The following is a 21308-nucleotide window of genomic DNA, read 5'->3' on the forward strand; positions in this document are numbered from 1 at the left end:
AGTAACTTCATTGCAGTGTTAATATAAGTCTACATGTGAAACTAATGAATAAATAAATAAAGCCACCTTCAAATACAGATGCATTTTCACCCCAGGTTCTTCTGTTCCTGTCCACACTTCAGAATTGTGCCACCAAGTCTCCTTTCCGTTCTGCTGTATGCAACTCCTCACACTTCTTTGAATTAAATTCTATCTGCAACTTCCCATGAACTTTATCTGTGTCTGTTTTAAGGTGATTCTTGGCATCATTATTGGTTGCCACTCCTCCATGTTTGTCTCAGCAAATTTTGAAGTTTTACACCATACTCCCAGATCCAAAACACTCATATATAACAAAGAAAACAGTGAACCTGGAACTAACCCAAGGGTAACATCACTGTCCACCATCCCTCAGTCCAAAGAAAAACCAATCATCTCCCTGTTTTCAATCATTGAGCCAATTTTTGATCCAATTGAATAATATGGGCCCTCCTATTCCATAAGTCTCATTTTTGTTAACTAGCTATTTATGTGATACTTTGTCAAACACCAATTAAAATCCAAGTAGACTACCATGTTCCCTTTCTCCTCTTTCAAGGTCAAACCAAATAGACAAACTCAAATTAAATTAGGACAAAGTAAAAGGGGCAGCTCCCCAGAAGGAAGGAGAACAGCCCAAACAAAAACAAAAGTACAAAGGAAACTTAAGGCACATCAAATCAAAATGTGACTGTCGGGGACTGTAACACACCTCAGCCCCTGCGGTGCCCAGCGGGCACGGAAACCATGTTCCCTTTCTCAACCTAATCATAGAAGCCCTACAGTGCAGGAGGAGGCCATTCGGCCCATCAAGTTTTCCGCAGAATCACAATCCCACCAGGCCCTATTCCCGTAATCCCACATATTTACCCTGCTAAACCCCCTTCACAAGGGTCAATTTAGCATGGCCAATCAGCCTAACCTGCACACTTTTGGACTATGGGAGGAAACAGGATCACCTGAAGGAAACCTGGAGGAATTGAGTGCTCAGTCAATGCTCTGTAGACAAATGTTATATTTCTATTTGTTAAGGTGCTATATATTTATCCTGGCTTTTACCGCTGCAAAGGGTGCTCTGTATTAAAGCTATGAAATTCCTGTGGGCAGGCTGCTCCCCTTCTGTGAATTAACAGCTTGTCATCGTAGTTATAATAATCTTTGCAGCAGAACAGATTTTAGCATTAAAATCTGAGCCAACTTCAAAATGGACTAGGCCTCAGGCCTCGTTGGCACTTACTTTGACTCGAACTGGTGCAACAGGTTGCTGGGTTGACAGTAACGGTGTCTGCAGACGACAACAAGAGCCACAAAGGAGGCCAGAAAGATGGTTGCAAGGACCCCAATTGCTACTATAACCACCGTCTCCATGGCGATTAACACAGGCGAAATGCTTTTAGTTGGCTTACGCACTGCCTTTGTATCGCTGTCCTCTCACTTTGCTATGGCTTCATTGCATCTGCAACCCAAATAATAAAGACATTTCAATATCAAGTAAAGAATAAAGGATATTCTGAAGGTGGGGGGGTGCAGGGGAGGTGGTTGGTGGGGAGGGGGCGGGGACATGGTGCACGAGGATCTGGAGGCATACTTGCACGCATTTGCAGGAATTTTACTGCCTTGCGCACGTGAAGCCAAAGGAGAATGCCGTTCTGCAAACCTTGCCCACCCCGATTCTGGGGCGGGCAAGGCTGTAAAATCCCAGCCACCTGCAGTTTAGGTTTATTTATTAGTGTCGTAAGTAGGCTTACATTAACACAGCAATGAAGTTACTGTGAAAATCCCCTAGTTGCCACACTCTAGCGCTTGTTGCTGAGGGAGAATTTAGTATGGACAATACATCTAACCAGCAGGACCGTGGGAGGAAACGGGAGCACCCGGAGGAAACCCATGCAGACACAGGGAGAACGTGCAGACTGCGCACAGACAGTGACCCAAGGATGGAATCTCTGGTTGGGGGGTGGGGAAGGGAATGAGGCCAGATTGTTGTCTGGTTGGGGGACAGAGGAGGATCCTGGCCAAGAGATTCCCCCCCCACCATCCCCATCCATCAACAGCACCAATTAAATACAAATTAAATGTTCATCTCGTAAGACATAAGACCATAAGACATAGGAGCAGAATTAGGCCACTCGGTCCATCGAGTCTGCTCCGCCATTCAATCATGGCTGGTATTTTTCTCATTCTCATTCTCCTGCCTTTTTCCCCTTAACCCCTGATCCCCTTGTTAATCCTCTGGGGGTTGGGGGGGTGCGGGGTGGTGACTGAGGCCAGACTATTCTCTGTAGTAGGGGTGAAGGAAGGAAGGAGGCAGGAAAGATGTATCGCTGGTGGGGGGGCAGTGGGGGGGGCAGATGGATCTCTGGTGAGGGCGGGGCGGGGGGACAGAGAGGTCTGCTGCCATTCTGTGGGTAATCGGTGGGAGGGAAGGGGGGCAGGAGTGGAGATTGGTCTGGGTAGCAGGGGTGTGGATAAAGGGGATAGTGATGTGTGTGGACAGTGGGGGGTGTGGACAAGGGGGACAGTGATGTGTGTGGGTAGTGGGGGGCTGGATAAGGGGGACAGTGATGTGGGGGGGTGGATAAGGGGGACAGTGATGTGTATAGGTAGTGGTAGGGGGTGGATAAGGGGGACAGTGATGTGGGGGGGGTGGATAAGGGGGACAGTGATGTGTATGGGTAGTGGTAGGGGGTGGATAAGGGGGACAGTGATGTGGGGGGGGTGGATAAGGGGGACAGTGATGTGGGGGGGGTGGATAAGGGGGACAGTGATGTGGGGGGGTGGATAAGGGGGACAGTGATGTGGGGGGGGTGGATAAGGGGGACAGTGATGTGGGGGGGTGGATAAGGGGGACAGTGATGTGTGTGGGTAGTGATGAGGTAGATAAGGGGGACAGTGATGTGTGTGGGTAGTGATGAGGTAGATAAGGGGGACAGTGATGTGTGTGGGTAGTGGGGGGGTGGATAAGGGGGACAGTGATGTGGGGGGGTGGATAAGGGGGACAGTGATGTGTGTGGGTAGTGATGAGGTAGATAAGGGGGACAGTGATGTGTGTGGGTAGTGATGAGGTAGATAAGGGGGACAGTGATGTGTGTGGGTAGTGATGAGGTAGATAAGGGGGACAGTGATGTGTGTGGGTAGTTGGGGTGGATAAGGGGGACAGTGATGTGTGTGGGTAGTGGTGGGGGGTGGACAAGGGGGAAGTGATGTGTGTGGGTTGTATGGGTGTGGATAAGGGGGACAGTGATGTGTGTGGATAGTTGGGGTGGATAAGGGGGACAGTGATGTGTGTGGGTTGTATGGGTGTGGATAAGGGGGACAGTGATGTGTGTTGGTGGGGGGGAGGCATGGATAAGGGGGACAGTGATATATGTGTGTAGGGGCCATCGCTCCTGCTTTTCATTCCCGGGTCACTTTCTCCGCTTTCTGTGGCCCGGGAGCGATCTGACACAAGTGTACTTTTTCAAATTGTTTTCTAACTGCGCGTGCGCAGTTCAGAGCTCCGATCGTTTCCAACACAGTAAGCCCCTCCCACAGCGCAAATGGGACCCACAATGTGATTTTCAGGCTGAGTGCGTACAGGGGTGCCTGAAAGCAAATTTCTAAGTCGGATCTGAATTAGGCCCAGATTCAACGCTTAGAATGAAAATGGTCAGATCAGGCCCAGCGTTAAATCAATCATTCCAACCCATAGACTAATCATTGATTGATTACTAACACAGAAATCAGTTTGAAGAATGTCTATTGGACCAATTTACATATACTGACTCACAATTATTTTCTTTTTCCGGTTGTCTGATGCATGTTAACAGAGGCGTAGTGGGATTGTCGCTGGGCTCGTCATCCAGAGACCTCACGTAATGCTCTGGGGACCATGGTTCAAATCCCACCATGGCAGATGGTGAAGTTTGGATTCAATAAAAAATCTGGGGTGGCATGGTGGTTAGCTCTGCAGCTCCAGGGATCTGGGTTAGATTTGTGGCTTGTCCTGTGTGGAGTTTACACGTTCTCTCTGTGTCTGCATGTGTTTCCTCTGGCTGCTCTGGTTTCCGCCCACAGTCCAAAGATGAGCAGGTTAGGTTGCATGGCCCTGCTAAATTGACCCTGGTATCTGGGGGATTAGTGAGGTAAATATGTGGGGTTACGGGAATAGGGCTTGGGTGGGAGTGTTGTCAGTGCAGACTCAAAGGGCTGAATGGCCTCCTCCTGCACTGTAGGATTCTAAGACTTCTATGATTTCAAACATTTTGTGATGACCATAAAACCATTGTGACAACCCATTTAGTTCACTAATGTTCTTCAGGGAAGGAAATCTTTACCTGGTTTGGCCTACATGTGACTCCAGACCCATTGTAATGTGGTTGACTCTCAACTGCCCTCAGGGATGGGCAATAAATCCCGACCAAGCCAGCGACACTCACATCCCGTGAACAAATAAAAATAAAATACTCAAGAGCATATATTAAAGATAAAGGAGAATTATTTCTGCAGGGCATGTGTTTCTGGCTGTACATTTGGTGCTTTGATATGACTTTCTTGGCAGTTAGCACAAGAGCAGTAAATACATGACAGGTTCCTGGCAGAAGAAGTTCCCACTGAGCTACTCAGCTCTGTCAAGAGGGAGCCGGAGAGCTACCTGGTTGGGAGTGGGCTCCAATACACTAATCTTACTGCTTCTCTTAGAATCATAGAATCCCCACAGTGCCGAGGGAAGCCATTCGGCCCATCAACTGACAATGACCCCACTCAGGCCCTATCCCCGTAACCCGATGTATTTATCCTTCTAATCCCCCTAACATTAATGGACAATTTAGCATGGCCAATCAACCTAACTCGCACATCTTTGGACTGTGGGAAGAAACTGGAGCACCCAGAGGAAACCCACGCAGACATGGGGAAAGTGTGCAAATTCCACATAGACTGTGACCCAAGCCAGAAATCGAACCCGGGTTCCTGGCACTATGAGGCTACAGCGCTGACCACTGTGCCACCGTGCCACCCTGAATCACTCTGAACCACTGCCGTGACTCCAAGCTTGGGAGCAGCCACTGTGAAGGCTTGATGGGGAAAGGAGGGGGACATTGTCTAAGGCTCTGCCACCAGAGGATACTGAGAAGACACAAATAATATAAAACTCCTGGAGTTTTGTGCACCCGTGGACGTGAAATGCAAATTTCACAGTATTGCTGCCTCACAGCACCAGGGACCCAGGTTCGATTCCCGGCTTGGGTCGCTGTCTGTCCAGAGACTGCATGTTCTCACTGTGTCTGTATGGGTTTCCTCAAGGATGCTCCAGTTTCCTCACAGTAAAGAGATATGTAGGTTAGGTGGATTGGCCATGCTAAATTGCTCCTCCGTGTCCACAGATATGTTGGTTTGGACGATTAGCGGGATAAAGCTTGTGGTTACGGGGAATAGGGCCCGGGGGTGGTCCTGGATGGTAGCTGTGTCAGAGAGTTGCTGCAGACTTGGTGGACTGAATGGCATCCTTCTGCACTTTTGGGATTCTATGATTCTATGGTTCAAATAAACATGGGTTTGATTCCCAGGTTGGGTGTGTATCTGTGTGGAGCCTGCACCTTCTCCCCGTGTCTGTGTGGGTTTTCTCCAGGTGCTCCAGTTTCCTCCCACAGTCCAAAAGACATTATGGTTCGGTGCATTGGCCATGCTAAGTTCTCTCTCAGTGTTCCCCAACAGGCGCCGGAGTGTAGTGACCAGGGGATTTTTCACAGTAACTTCATTACAGTGTTAATGTAAGTCTACTTGTGACATGAATAAATAAATAATAAAAATAAATAAAATAACAAATATAAGCTGTGTAGGTAAGTGTAATGAGGCATCTCATGCAGTATTGAAAGAAATTGACCTGTATTGATCCTTATGGAACATAAGAACATGAGAAATAGGAGCAGGAGTAGGCCATCTAGCCCTTCGAGCCTGCCCCGCCATTCAATAAGATCATGGCTGATCTGAAGTGGATCAGTTCCACTTTCCCACTCTCTCCCCATAACCCTTAATTCCCTTGTCTGTCAAAAACCTATCTACCCGTGACTTAAATATATTTAGTGAGGTAGCCTCCACCACTTCAACGGGCAGAGAATTCTAGAGATTCACCACCCTTTGACTGAAGATGTCCCTCCTCAACTCCATTCTAAACTGCTCCCCCCCTTATCTTGAGGCTGTGTCCTCTAGTCATAACATAACAAATTTGGAGTGTTCTGTAACGCACTTTTATAAAGTTCATGAATAAAGAATCTTTTCTGGGGGGAAAGGAAGCATCGCAGATGGACTGGTGGCATCAGAATAAAGCTGGCCGATCATAGTCTAATGGTCATATATTGGAGCAAGCATTTGAAATCTGTAATGCCTGGTTGCCTTTATCACTTTGATCTCAAATCATTGCAAAATACTAAGGTTACATGTGGATTCTAAATGACAGTATAGGAGGAACTTGCACAGCAGAACAAGGCTTGATGGATGGATTGGCTACAACCTGCTGCTTTCTCATTTTCTCTTGCGTATCTACAGAGATCAGCAACTTCTGAAGGAAGCTGGTGATGAGGAGCCTATCCACCAGCCCCAACACCCCCCCCAGCTCTCCCCCTCTCCCCACTCCCTGCCTGTTCCAGCCCAATGAAAGTGCAAGTGTCACATTCCCACCCTCCCCTTCCCTGCAGCCTAAACATTGAGGCTGGGTGGTACAAGGCCCCTAAGTGGTCACTTAAAGGCCTTAATAGTGTCAATGGCAGCTTTCCCTCCTGAGATCCAGCTCCCATCAAGTGTAAAATTGAATCTGGGTTGTGGGCGGGTGTGTTCCCAGGGGGGTGAATCCCATCCAATCAATTTTACAGTCCCCGAGTTCTACCCTTGGAAACATTTAGACTGGGATTTTCTGACCCCGCCAACTTCCAGTCCCGCCAAAGTCAATGGACTGGCTCAACGCATCCGCTACAGCAGGAATGGAAAATCCCGGCTTTCGTTTCCCTTCATTTAGTTTACTTTAACTCTTCACAACTTTAAACAACATTAGCTAAACCTCCTCTTAACCTTCACCGCTCTGATGACCGTACGATGCACATCGGCAACTCAGAGTTATTTACTAAGTGTGTGAATTTTCCATCTCGTATCAGATTTCAGACAAGAATCTTTCCTCCGAAACATTCATCAGCTTTTCACTCTGAATTATCAGCATTTTGGGTCTTGATTTCAAGTTCCCTGTCCCCAGACTTCACTGGCAGTTTTGGAGTTGGACAAGCTTCCCTTGTGGCCTGTGGTTTGATGATAAGATTGTTTGAATGAATCTGGATATAAATGTGATTTATTCTGCTGTTCTCACACGCCGTCCTGGCAACGTCGACTATTGGTCAACACTAGAGAATGGGCAATATCAGATCAGCCGCCCACGTATCCCCTCCCCCCTCCACTCCACCGCCCCACCCGACTCCCTGACGTCTCTCGTGAAGCAATGATTTTAATCAGGAGAGATACAGGGCAGGGTTCTCCAGCTGTTCATGCCAGTGGGATCCTACCGTCCCATTGCAGTGAACAAGAAATTTGGCTGAGTGCCAAATTCTCCATCCTCTCTGCCAGCAGTGGGGGGAATGAATGGTTGGAGAATTCCGGCCACAATATCACTCATTTCACATCCACGCCCAAAACTAATATTATTTCCGGAGTGGGCTCGATGTGGGGTATATTTTTCTGTGCTGTGATAGGCTTATAAATCAATAACGTCACAATCATCCATCACTAATATTCCTGCCAAATATCAATCAATTTATAAAGGCTGTCAGCAGAAGAGTTTTCGGAATTGTGGAATAAGCTGTTGCCTTGTATGATACAGGCCTGATTGCAGCCAGCACTGTTGATTATGTACAGTTGGTCTCACAGCCCCCAGGCTCAGGAGCAGAAAAGCTCCAGTTTCTGATCACTCATCAATATGTTGAGTTTCAGGGTGGTGGGAGAATACCTTCCCATCACCAACAGCCCTGCCAATGGAGTTTCCATGCCCAATGGGAGATGAAGTAGACATGGTCGAGGGCTTCAAGTTTCTAGGTCACCTGTCCTGGTTCTCCCCATGCTGACACTTTAGTTAAGAAAGCCCACCAACACCTCTACTTTCTCAGAAGACTTACTCTGACCAACTTTTACAGATGCACCATAGAAAGCATTCTTTCTGGTTGTATCACAGCTTGGTATGGCCCCTGCTCTGCCCAAGACTGCAAGAAACTACAAAGGGTTGTGAATGAAGCCCAGTCCATCAGGCAAACCAGCCTCCCATTCATTGACTCTGTCTGCACTTCCCACTGCATTGAAAAAACAGCCAGCAAATCAAGGCCCCTACGCAGCCCGGACATTCTCTCTTCCACCTTCTTCTTTCAAGAAAAAGATATAAAAGTCTGGGGTCATGTACTAATTGACTCAAGAACAGCTTCTTCACTGCTAACATCAGACTTTTGAATGGACCTACCTTGTGCTAAGTTGATCTTTCTCTATGCCCTAGCTAAGACTGTGACACTACATTCTGCACTCTCTCCTTCCCTTCTCAATGAACGGTATGCTGTGTCTGTATAATACACAAGAAACAATTATTTTCACTGTATATTAATACATGTGACAATAATAAATCAAATCAAATCAATAGGTCTATGGTTGGACTGGTGATTCGCTCCAAGGAAGGTGGAAGAGATGATAATCCCAATATGTCCTTCCCCATTTCCCACTCTCTTTGTGCCCAAGAGCGCACCCCCCCCCACCCCCCCCCCCCCCACACACACACACACACACACACACACACACACACACACACACTCACACACACACACACACACACACACACACAATCTCCCCCTTCTCTCCCAAGGACACGGCAGATAGAATAAAATCTTACACTTTGATAGCAGAAGTGAAGAAGCAGAGTATTTTTGAATAGTCAAAACTGGATATAAAGTTTTAAAATGTATTTATGCCAGGCAGCGGTGCAATGGGGCATTGTCAGGGACAGTGCCCAGGTGCCGTGGGTGATGCCATCCCTATATCCCCCTGAGTGCCTGTGCGCCCTCAGCAAGTTTCCTTGGGCTGCTTCATGTTTTTAAGTACCTTTCATAACCTCACCAACGTGATGTCACGTTGGCAAGGGGTGGGATTTCTCAATGTGGAGGACAATATGGCGAGGAAGCCCACTAATCATATTAAAATGTACAAAAATGTATCCTTTCTGGGCAAGAACCTCATTACATCACTGGTGAGGGGCAGGGAAGGTTGGAAAACGAGGCCTCATTGTTGGGAATCTCGCTTTCTAATTCTCACGAGATTTTGCGCCCACGTTACTATTTGTGCCCATGGTGAACGTGGGCACAAAATCGTTCCCATGGTCATGAATCTTTGGAATTAAAGAAGTGTGGATGCTCCGTCATTGGGTGTATTCGAATCAGAGATTGACAGATGTTTGGGCACAACACAAATTTAAAAATAATGTGGAAAGATGAATTGTGCTCGAAAAAATAAGACATGATCTTATTGGTGGAGCAGGCTCGAAGGGTTGAATGGCCTACCATTTCTGCTATTTCTTAAGTTTAAACATTAAAAACACAGAAATGCATCCAAAATTCGTCATCTCCCCCGAAGGTTAAATATTGAAATACACAACCTATTCTTACCTAATCAGAAGGTAATTGCTCACCCGTTGGGTACTGTCCAGACAGCAGAACTATCCAGATCTCTTCAAGCAGTTGACATCTCTGAAATATAAACCAGTAATTCCTCACGTAAACTATTATCTTGTGTACTTCCCCATTCACTCTGTGAGTGTGCGCTCTAGACAAGTGTACAAAAACTCACTTTACAAAATTTGTTTGTAAACTTAGAAATCGTGGACTATAAGCCATTAAAATTTCATCACATAATCGAGCAGTGTTGTGCCACAATATATATTGTTAATTTGTTGTGTTTAAACTGAGATCACTGCGATATACAAAGGTCGGTTTTTAAACATGGCTTTTATTAATGATTAAGGTAATCACTTTGAACACAAGAACACACCGTATAACTTGCTGCACGGCAGGAGGGGTAAGTAAGAAATGTTTTGTTCAAACCAAACGCCGTTTTACCATCACTTTTATGATGGATTTTAGCTCAGGCCATCCTGTCCGATCCCTCTGTCCTTCTCCATCTTAGCAAACTCTCTGTTCTGCCATTTCATAAGCCTCAGCACCGAAGTCAGGAATTGGAAAAGATCCACATTATTATCGAGGAGTTATTGTGTAAGCTCCTGCCTTACATCCCCCTCAACTATGACAAGCCTTTTAAGTGTGTCTTGGAAGTGGGCCAATGTAGAGACTCTGTCCTGTGTATACTGGAAGAGTTTACCCTTTGAGAACCATTTCACGTTGTAAAAGGTTAGAGTTCTCCCTTCAAATGGATAACTGATAATGACCTGGGCTACCAGCACAGCGCTATCTGTGACATTTACAGTGTACACATATTAACAAAGCAGTAAGAAGCAAAAATTATTTTAAGGTAATTAACAAAAGAAGGTGGGTGGGACGGGGCGGGGGAGATGGGAGAGTTTTTAATGCAGCAAATTGTTACGATAGTGGATGCCTGAATGGGGTGGTGGAAGTGGATTCAATAGTGACTTTTGAAGGGAAAATGGATATATACTTGTAAAGTTAACAAACTGTGGCATTAAATGAGAAACAACAGGGGAATGGCACTAAGTGAAAGAGCTGGCAAAGACACAATGGGCCGAATGGCCTCCTTCCACGCTGTTCTATGTCTCTACTTTCTCAGCAGGCTAAGGAAATTCAACATGTCTGCTATGACTCTCACCAGTTTTTACAGATTGCAATATAGAAAGCACCCTTTTCGGATGTATCACAGCTTGGTATGACTCCTGCTCCAACCAAGACCGTAAGAAACTACAAAGGGTTGTGTACGTAGCCCAGTCCACCGCGCAAACCAGCCTCCCATCCATTGACTTTGTCTACACTCCCTGCTGCCTCAGAAAAGCAGCCAGCACAATCAAGAACCCCACGCACCCCAGACATTCTCTCTTCCATCAGGAAAATGATACAAAATCTGAGATCCCATACCAACTGACTCGAGAACAGGTTTTTCCCTGCTGCCATCAAACCTGCCTTATATTAAGTTGATCTTTCTCTAACTCCTAGCTATGAGTACATCACTACATTCTGCATCCTCTCCTTTCCTTCTTCCCTATGTACTCTATGAATGGTATGTTTTGTCTGCATAGCAAAGAAACAATACTTCTTATTGCATCCCAATACATATGACAATAATAAATCAAATCAAAATCAGTTCTATGATTCTATAATATAATAAAGAAGTTTGGGAATGACCTGACATTGTGAAAGGCAGCGTACATCTTTTAGAACAGATCAGAGGGAAATACGAAACACACACAAAATTAATAGTGCATAAGTTCTCAGGGAAACATTGAAAAGAGACATAATGCAACAAATTTCCAAACTCTGCACAGCAATGAACTCAGTAGAATGTTGAAACATGAACCTAAAACAATAGAACAGAAGCTAAAATAAGCAAATTACTGCAGACATTGGAATCTGAAACAAGGGTCAGGATTCTCTGCCAGTTCAAGCCCCCACTCAGCCAAGCCTCTATACATTGCAGTGGAACTGGAGAATCCCAGCTGCGGGCAAGGTCAAAGAGTCTGGTCCAATAAAAGAGGAAGCTGAAAAACTCAGCAGGTCTGTCAGCATCTATCAGGAGAGAAACTAAACCAAGAACTAAACTAAACTTGGGAGTAATGCTGAAAAATAGAGACATATTTTGTGGAAGTTTTTCATCTTGCACTCATCCTCGCAAGAGAAATCAACAGATGTATACTGTATGAGAAGAGACTGCTGACTGATTGGCGAGTGGACTGCCAATGTGTGGCAGTTAACTGTCAATCACCATCAACTACTGCATTCTCCATGGCAACCACTCAAAGTCCACCCCATCATGTCCTGATGAGCACAAGCTGAAAAAAATGCCTCTTATTTCAGCACTACTCAATGTCTGGTCTACCAATCAACTATTAAAAAGTCAAAATGTCCAGTAAATAGGGCTTCACCTTCAGTCTTGTGTGTAGTTCTGGTCACCGCGGAGCTGGGCCACTCTGCAGCTCCTCACACATACTGACGGAGACTAGAGAGCTCAACAGATTGCAGGGGCAGCTTCACAAACTCCAAAGGACATATTGTCAACCAACGGGTTAAATTACGAGAGTTTGGGCTTTTACAATGAACTTTAGGACAGAAGAAAAGAAATATCCAAGTACTCATCAGTCACTGTCAAACTTACAAAGCCCAATTTCTATTCCGTGCTGTGTGTCTGTCTGAATAGCAACCCCTTTTCAGTGCAGGAACATGTTAGAAAACAAATGCAGTGGAGTTGAGATGAACCCACAATTAATCCAAGAATGCTTGTGAACCCAGCATTAAATTGTAATGTGCTGATCCCTCGCACTAACATTGTGCAGATTTCTTTCCCGAACCAGACAAAAATTCTTGGCAAGTTATTAAGAGGTTTATAAGGGTTCAATCCAGTTAAAGATTTGGATTTTTTTTTACTAAATGCAGTAAGGGATTCACAATTCAGCTTTGCCCCTTTTTATTTATTTTTGTGAAGCTTTTAAACAGAGAGAAGGCAAAAGTTACCATCTTCACAAACTCAATGTCCTTTGTTATATTGATATACTATTCATAAAGACTTAGGGACTAATTGTTCCGTGAATATGCAGCCTGGGGCGTGACATTTCCTGCCAATTGCCAAATAACGTTGTGTCAGCCTATCAGTCCACCAGCCACATGGAAAACAGCACGAAATACACTCGGGGAAGATCCAGCTAAAGCGTGATTAAGTCTAACTTACGGGGAGGAATGGAAGCAAAGCAATAATGCACTAGTCTAGCAATTCACAGACTCCAGCTAAGTCTCTGGCAGTTGTAGGAATTTAAATCCAATTCAAAAAATTTGCAATTCAAAGTTAGTCTCAGTAATTTGATTTGATTTCTTTTGTCTTATTTGTGTACAATATTAGTATACAGTGAAAAGTATCGTTCCTTGCGCTATACAAAGCATACTGTTCATAGAGAAGGAAAGGAGAGGGCGTAGAATGTAATGTTACAGTCATAGCTAGGATGTAGAGAATGTTGACCATCAGCTGTTGTAAAAGCTCATCTGGTTCACTGATGGTCTTTTGGGATGGAAATCTACCATGCTTACCTGATCTGGCTTAGAATTAAGGGTCGAGGAGTGTTACAGAGTATGATAGTAAGCATTTTCTCATTTTGATATACTGATGCTCTTAGTGGGTATGAGCAAACGCATCAGTAGTGTGGGCTTTCGTGGGTTTAATCTTACCACGAGGAGCCTGTCTCCAGTTCTGAGTCCGTGCCTCACTGTATTTCAATATTTTTGTAAGAGTGAATGTCATAACATGGTTGGCTACCTTTTTGTGGCCTAATTACCATACTCTCCAAGTCACTCACCATCCTGACTTGGAACTATATCGCCGTTCATTCACAATCACTGCGTCAAAATCCTGGAACTCCCTTCCTAACAGCACTGTGGCTGTACCTACACCTCATGGACTGCAGCAGTTCAAGAAAGCAGCTCACCGTTGCCTTCTCAATGTACGCTGGCCTTGCCGGCAACACTAGCCTCACTTGAATGAATCTATAAGAAGCCTCCCTGTTCTTATATTCTTGATTTCACATGCACCTTCTTGACCATCTGCTGCCAGCAGTGATTTGTAACCTTACACTCCGAGGTCCTTCTGTTCTTCTACAGTTTTCGGAAGTCTACCACTTATTGGACATTCCCTCGTCTTGTTTATCCTCTGGAATTAGAGTCATAAAGTCGTAGAGGTTTACAGCATGGAAGCAGGCCCTTTGGCCCAACTTGTCCACGCTGCCCTTTTTTTAACCACTAAGCTAGTCCCAATTGCCCGCATTTGGCCAATATCCCTTTATACCCATCTTACCCACGTAACCGTCCTACCATATAACTGTCTTATCCATGTAATTACATGAGCTCATAGCTCTCTGAGTGAAATTCCACATTCTACCTTTCTGCCCATCTGATCAGCACACTGACACCTTCCTGGAGCTTTACTCCTCAACAATTAACCAAATGACTATTTTGTGTATCATCTCCAAATTTCTTAATCATACCCCTTACAATTCAGTTCAAATCATTGCTTCATATCACAAACAGAAAGGGATTTACAGAAATAAACCCAATACAGCCTCTTTAAGGCAGGAGTTAAACAAGATTGTGTCTTTTCCCCAACTCTTTTGTTCGATCTTCCTTGATGCCATGCTCTATCTGATTAGAGGCAATATCCCTAGCGGAGTGCAGCTTATTTATTGAATAGATGATGAATTATTTAGTGTTAGAAGCCAAATCAGAACTCCTGTCAAAAACTAAGACCACCCCAGTCTCAGTCATCGAACTCCAATACAATGATGACAAGACAGGATTTACACTCAACATTCAGAAGACCAAAGTTTTCCCTCAGCAAGCTCCAGGTATACACATCCCTGCTCCATTGCTTAGGATTCATGATGTATGCCTGGACAATACAGAACACTTCCAGCATCTTGGAAATGGTCATTCCCAGAAGGCTGACATTGACGAAAATGTCCAGCAATGTCTGAAATCAGCTGCTGCAGCTTTTGGCCACCTGAGGAAGTGAGTGTTTGAAGATCACGACATCAACATTGAAACCAAACTCATGGTCTATCATATAGTCATGACCCTTCCTTATGTATGGAGCTAGAACATGGATAACATACATGGAGGCACCACAAGGCACTGGAGTCATGCTGTCAACAGAGGCAGTGGCCGACATAGTGGCACAGAGGTTAGTACTGCTGCCTCACAGCGCAAGGGACCCGGATTCAATTCCAGCCTCGGGTGACTGTGTGGAGTTTGCACATTCTTCCCTGTATGGGTTTCCTCCGGATGCTCCAGTTTCCTCCCACAGTCCAAAGGTATTCAGATTAGGCTGATTGTCTATGCCAAATTGCCCCTTAGTCAAGAGGACTCACAAGGTAAATAAATGGGGTAACAGGGATAGGGCCTGGGGAGGATTGTTGTTGGTGCAGACTCGATGGGATGAATGGTCTCCTTCTGTGCTGTTGGAATTCTATGATTAGGTGGGATGGAAAGACACACCAAAATCAGTGTTGTCTGACAAGTATTAAGACTAAAATGTTCCAAAATCAGCTTCATTGGGTTGGTCTATAGTTCTGATGTTGGATACCAAGCTCCAGAAACTGATCTTCTGCTCCACGCTCGGTCAGGACAAGAAGCACCAGAGGAGGACAGAACAAGCACTGTAAGGATGTGCTGAAAACTAACATGAAGAAGTGTAACATTGATATCAACTCCTGGACAACCATCACCTTGGATTGAACCAGATGACAGAGAGTCTGTAGGACAGATCCCAGCATTCTGAGACCCAAAATAATAAAACAATGAGGAAAAATGGAAGTGGCTAAAACAACACTCGTTATATATAGTATACATCTTGACATCCTGCATGACAAGAAATGCCTTATATGCTAAAATGTCTGCAGATCCTCACTCAGTTCTATCAGCCATCTTTGGACTCATGGAAGACAAGCAGGACACAAGTGCCAGGCAAAGGCCATCTCTAACAAAAAAAGACCTAATCATTCCTTCTTGACACTCAATGGCATTACCAAAGCTGAATCACCCACAATCAACATCCTGGGGATTACCATTAACCGGAAACTGGACTAACCATATAATTATTATGGCTATGAGAGCAGGTTAAAGGCTAGGAATCCTGGGGTGAGTAACTAACCCCCTGACTCCACAAAGCATGTCCCTATCTAAAAGACACACGTCAGGGGCATAATGAAATATTTCCCGCTTGCCTGGATGGGTACAGCTCCAACAACACTCAAGAAACTTGTCAGCCTGCTTGACTGATACCACATCAATCCCTTCACCACTGGCAAACATTGGCAGCAGTGTATACAATCTACAAGATGCATGGCAGGAACTCACCAAGGTTCCAGAGAAAGTACCTTCCAAACCCACACCATCTAAAAGGACAAGACCAGGGAACACCAGCACCTGGAGGTTCCCCTCCAAGTCACTCACCATCCTGACTTGGAAATATGTCACTGTTCCTTCACTGTCATTGGGTGAAAATCCAAGCATTCTTCCCTAACAGTACTTTAGGTGTACCTACACCTCAGGGACTGCAACATTTTAAGGAGGCAGCCCATCGCCACCTTTTGAAGGGCAACAACAAATGGGCAATAAATAGTAGTGCCCCCCAGTGGCCCCCATATCCCGTAAATTATATTTTTTAAATCAGCCTCGTTTGCAGGGATAGTCTATAATTTAAGTTAAATTTGTTGCTTTATACCACAATCAACGGAGCGCCATTGGAGCCTTCCAGTTAACCGCTGTCAACTTTAAGCCTTGCCAATTTCCCAACATGTCATTTTCCCTTAGACCTCCTAAGCGTTTAATTCATGGATCAGTTCAGGATGTGGACCATTGTCAAAACTCTTGTTGAAATCTGTGTCGACCATATCAAATGCACTACCCTTGTCAATTCTCCCTGTTACTTCCTCAACAAATTAAATCATATTACTCAGATACAACCCTCACTTGGCAAATCCATGTTTATTGTCCTTGAGTAATCTGTGCCTCTGTAAGGGATGGAGTTACACCATCTCTCAGAATTTTGTCCAATAATTTGCCTGCTATCATGGATAGGTTGAGTGGCCTGTAATCAAAAGCAAAGTTTTGCCGGAATCTGAAACAAAAACAGAAAATGCTGGAAAATCTCAGCAGGTCTGACAGCATCTGTTGGGAGCGAACAGAGCTAATATTTTGAGTCTAGATGACCTTTCATCGGCCAGTTCTGACAAAGGGTCATCTAGACTTGCAATGTTGACTCTATTCTCTCCCCACAGATGCTGTCAGACCTGCTGAGATTTTCCAGCATTCTCTGTTTTTGTGGCCTATAGTGACTTGAGCTATTCCTTCCTCTCCTTTTAAACAATGGTACATCTCCAGTGGCATTCCAGTAGTTAGAGAAGATTGGAAAATAATGGTCATATCCTCTACTATTTTTTCCCTTGCTTCTCTTACCAGCCAGAGGTACATTTCATTTCATGCCTCACTATGTTTGTCTCATACAATATTTCATTGTCCTTCTCATCAACTACAGTGTCTGCTTCATCCCTTTCTTTGGTGAAAACCAGTACAAAGCATCCATTAAGAACCACCTTGTGCCCCCAAACACACTTCTGCTTTTAAGTGACACTACTCTTTCCTTAGTTACTGTGCCCCACTTTTTCCTTATGCATTTATAACACATCCTTGAATCTGCCTCGCTTTCTCTTACCAGCACTGGTCCCAACCCTCATCACCCCCCTTTTCATCATCCCCTCCCTCATCACCACCGTCCTCCCCAGCACCACTACCCCCTTCCCCGATCACCACTCTCCCCATCCCTCTTCCCCCATCACCACCCCTCTCTATTCCCCACTCCCCCACCATCCCCCTCCCCATTACCCCCCCTCCCCCATCACCCACCCCTCCCCAACACCCTCTCCCCATCAACACCCCATCCTCCATCACTGCCCCTCTCCCTTCATCCCCTCCCCCATCACTGTCATGGCCCCTGCCCCAAACCAGCTGCACAGTGGGTTTCAGGATTTCATACGGAGATGCCACATGTGCTCTTTCCTAAGCCAAACTCAATCCAATCACACAGAGCAACAGTCTGATCACTGATTTAAATCAGTTTCAAGGGAACACATTGTAACGTGGACGGCACGTTGGCACAATGGTTAGCACTGCTGCCTCACAGTTCTACAGATGCGGGTTCGATTCCCGGCTCAGGTCACTGTCTGTGTGGAGTCTGCACGTTCTCCCCATGTCTGTGTGGGTTTCCTCCAGGTGCTCTGGTTCCGTCCCACAGTCCAAAGGTGTGTGGGTTAGGTCATGCTCAATTGCCCTTTAGTGTCCCAGGGTACGTAGGTTAGAGGGATTAGCAAGATAAATATGTGGGGACAGGGCCTGGATGGGATTGTGGTTGGTATAGACTCGAGAGGCCGAATGGCCTCCTTCTACACTGTAGGGATTCTATGATTCTCTGTCACCAAAACACCATCCGTAAGGGGAGAACACTGCACTGTTGGAGCTGGCACCCATTTGAAGGGAATGTTAAACTAAGGCTCACCTGTCTGCTGGGATGAATATGAAAGATCCCAAAACAATAATGTGAAGAGCCAGTGGATTATCTCTATTGGCCTGGTAAATACTGATCCTTCAGTAAGCTTCGCAAAAATCAGATTAGCTGCGTCTTATCACCTTGCTGTTGGTGGGATCTTGCTATGCACAAACTGGCTGCTGCCTTCCTCACAATACACAGCGACTACGTTTCAAAAAGGACTTAAGTGCTTTGAGATATTTAGTGGTCATGAAAGGCGCTTTACAAATGGAAATTCCTCCTTTTAATTCTCCTGACCACTCTGATTCACATTCCATGATATCCTTCAAGATACATCACAGTCATAATGTGTGAGCCATGTAGGAGGTCATTCAACCATGGACAGCACCACAGCTGAACCTGGACACCCAGCCAACACCCACACACATGTCCACTATCAATCAGGGATCACTGTGTGGCATCAGGAATGTCAGCTAAACCCTCGTACCGCCTGAGGTTACTCGTGAAGGCCTCGTCTTCTCAACTTTGCCCCTCGCCTGAGCTGTGGTGACTCTCGGGTTAAATCACCACCGGTTAACTCTTCCCCCTCAAAGGCGGGAGCAGCCTACGGTCATCTGGGACTGTGGTCACTTTATCTTTAGTGTGCGGTGATCAGGAATGGAAATGTCAACTAAACCCTCCTCTTCGACTGAAATCAATGAGTTCAGCGGAGGGTATGTGCCGATGGCAAGGGTTTCCTGGTCTGAAAGGTTGCGTTCTAGCTCAGACAGTACGTTATCTGAAGTAGCAGTGAGTGAACAGCTTGGTGCGAGGCCAACCACACAGAACAAGCAGAAAATCATTCTGTCTCGACAGTTAGTGATTGCTTCAAGCACAGTCAGACACTGCCTACCAGCTCCAGGCCAGTGCATGGCTTTGTCCATAGAATGCCAAATCATTTCTAGTCGGAGAGGTATCACCTGCTCTGCTTATTCCACACCCACCCCCTTCGGGTGCTGCCACTGTCTGTCTACTCCCACAAGGAATTCCAAGCTTTTATACTGTACTGACATTGCAACTGGACAGCTCTATCCCAGAACAGCACAACACACACACTCACACAGATTCACACACACTCACACTCACGCAGGCACTCTCATACATACAACACACACACCACACACACATTCACACATCCTCTAACACACACACATTCTCTCTCTTACACACGCACACTTTCACACACATTCACACACACTCACACACACAGACATACACTCTCTAACACACACACACTCTCACATGCACACTCACACACACACACACACTCACACAGATTCACACACACTCACAGACATCCACACACTCTAACACACACATACACACCCTCACATGCTCACTCTCATACACACACACTCATACACACACGCACTTTTACTCTTTCACACACATACCCTCTCGCATACATTCCCTCTCTCACACTCACACACACACTCATTCTCTCTCATACACATACTCTTTCTCACATACATATTCTCTCTCTCACACTCACACTCTCTCTCACACACACACCTTCACACGCACGCTCTCTCATACACACCCTTTCTCACATACACACTCTCTCTCACACACATACAAATCCTGTTCAATTATATCCAGTATTGTCTTACTTGTAACGTCTGCAATTCTTTGCCCAGTCTTCAGGCTGAGCAGCCACTTCCGCACAAACTCCAATCATTTGGAAAGCAAACAGCACAGGCTTGGTTTGACATTTGACCCAATCACTAACTAAGAAACGCAACAGCACACAGAACGGTGACAGCTCCCAGTGCACACTGTTCACAGGCTGTTTCGACTATATTGGCCTCTTTCCTTGATTAGTCATTCAATAAAAAGATTGGGAAGTCTATTGTTGATTATTTGCTCCACGTAATGGCAAAGAATTTGCCCCTGACTTGCTGTGCAGGATCCCTGTTAAAGACTAGAGGCTGTCTTGTTGCAGGGAAGAATATAAAGTATAATAAAGCTATACACTAGTGTAGTGGCGTGCCATTATTAAAGCAATGCTGTGGTCACTGATCTAGTAGCACCGTACACAAGGTTACACACTAGGATTCCCCGGGGTCCCACCTAGACTTTAAATAATCTTCAATAAACTTTTGAACAATATTGAAAACGGTGGGTGAAAGATCACTCTGTAGCTGGGATAATCATGATAGCGGCTTGCATCATATCAGGTAATTAGGGATCTCTCCCACTCTTACACTGGAGACATTAGCAAGTCGGGAGGCTCCACAAGTTGCTACCCAATCTGTTATGAACACACTATCCTTGGTCATCAGGTCCTGGGGGTGGATGTGAACCCAGAACCTGGTTCACACCCAGGAAGTTTTGGGGAGAGAGCGGCAAGTGGAATGGATGGGGAGTTGGGTGTGATGTGTTGAGATGCACCAATGCATTGTCAACCTGATCATAGAATCCCTACAGTATACAAGGAGGCCATTTGGCCCATCGAATCTGCAACCACCACAACCCCACCCAGGCCCTATTCCCATAACACCCTACATTTACCCTACTAATCCCCCTGACACTAAGGGGCAATTTACCATGGCCAATCCATCTAACCTACACATCTTTGGGCCATGGGAGGAAACCAGAACATCTGGAGGAAATCCACGCAGACACGGGGAGACTCCACACAGACAGTGACCCAAGCCAGGATTGAACCTGGGTCCCTGGTGTTGTGAGACACAGTCCTAACCACTATGCCATCCCAAATATCTGTGATGACCACCATATGGCTCCTATCAGAACCCCTGCATTGAGGCATCCCCACTGTATGAGGGCAATTTATCCCAGCTTGCTTTGACACTCTGTCCTGTTACTCCTGAACAGACCCCAAGAGCAGATCTCCTGTTTCTTTCATGTTCACGAAAGGAACACATTTCAAAACATTATCATTTCTCTGGAGTGAGACTAAGCATGGAAAATCCAAATTTAAAAAATTAACAAAGCCCAGAGCGAGCTTTCCCCAGTGTAAGATGAAGTGAATCTCAAAA

At 45.5% G+C, this 21308-nt stretch overlaps 1 protein-coding gene across 3 annotated transcripts in view; it reads right to left on the reverse strand.

Annotated features, from left to right (window-relative positions):
• Positions 1-21308, reverse strand: part of tmem98 (transmembrane protein 98) — a 49125-nt gene that overhangs the window by 24133 nt on the left and 3684 nt on the right. The window contains exons 1-3 of one of the 3 annotated variants that reach the window (XM_080213933.1): positions 10125-10143; positions 9675-9755; positions 1256-1474 (exon numbers count right to left, since the gene is read on the reverse strand). In XM_080213933.1, the coding sequence (XP_080070059.1) occupies positions 1256-1386 (131 nt within the window). In that variant the 5' untranslated portion in view covers positions 1387-1474; positions 9675-9755; positions 10125-10143. Of the gene's footprint in view, positions 1-1255; positions 1475-9674; positions 9756-10124; positions 10144-21308 lie in introns of those variants that run through there. The other 2 variants (XM_080213934.1, XM_080213932.1) reach the window with 2 other exon arrangements.

The sequence above is a fragment of the Carcharhinus amblyrhynchos genome, chromosome 27 (genome assembly GCF_965287045.1).
Source record: "Carcharhinus amblyrhynchos chromosome 27, sCarAmb.v2.hapA, whole genome shotgun sequence".
NCBI classification, from domain to species: domain Eukaryota; kingdom Metazoa; phylum Chordata; class Chondrichthyes; order Carcharhiniformes; family Carcharhinidae; genus Carcharhinus; species Carcharhinus amblyrhynchos.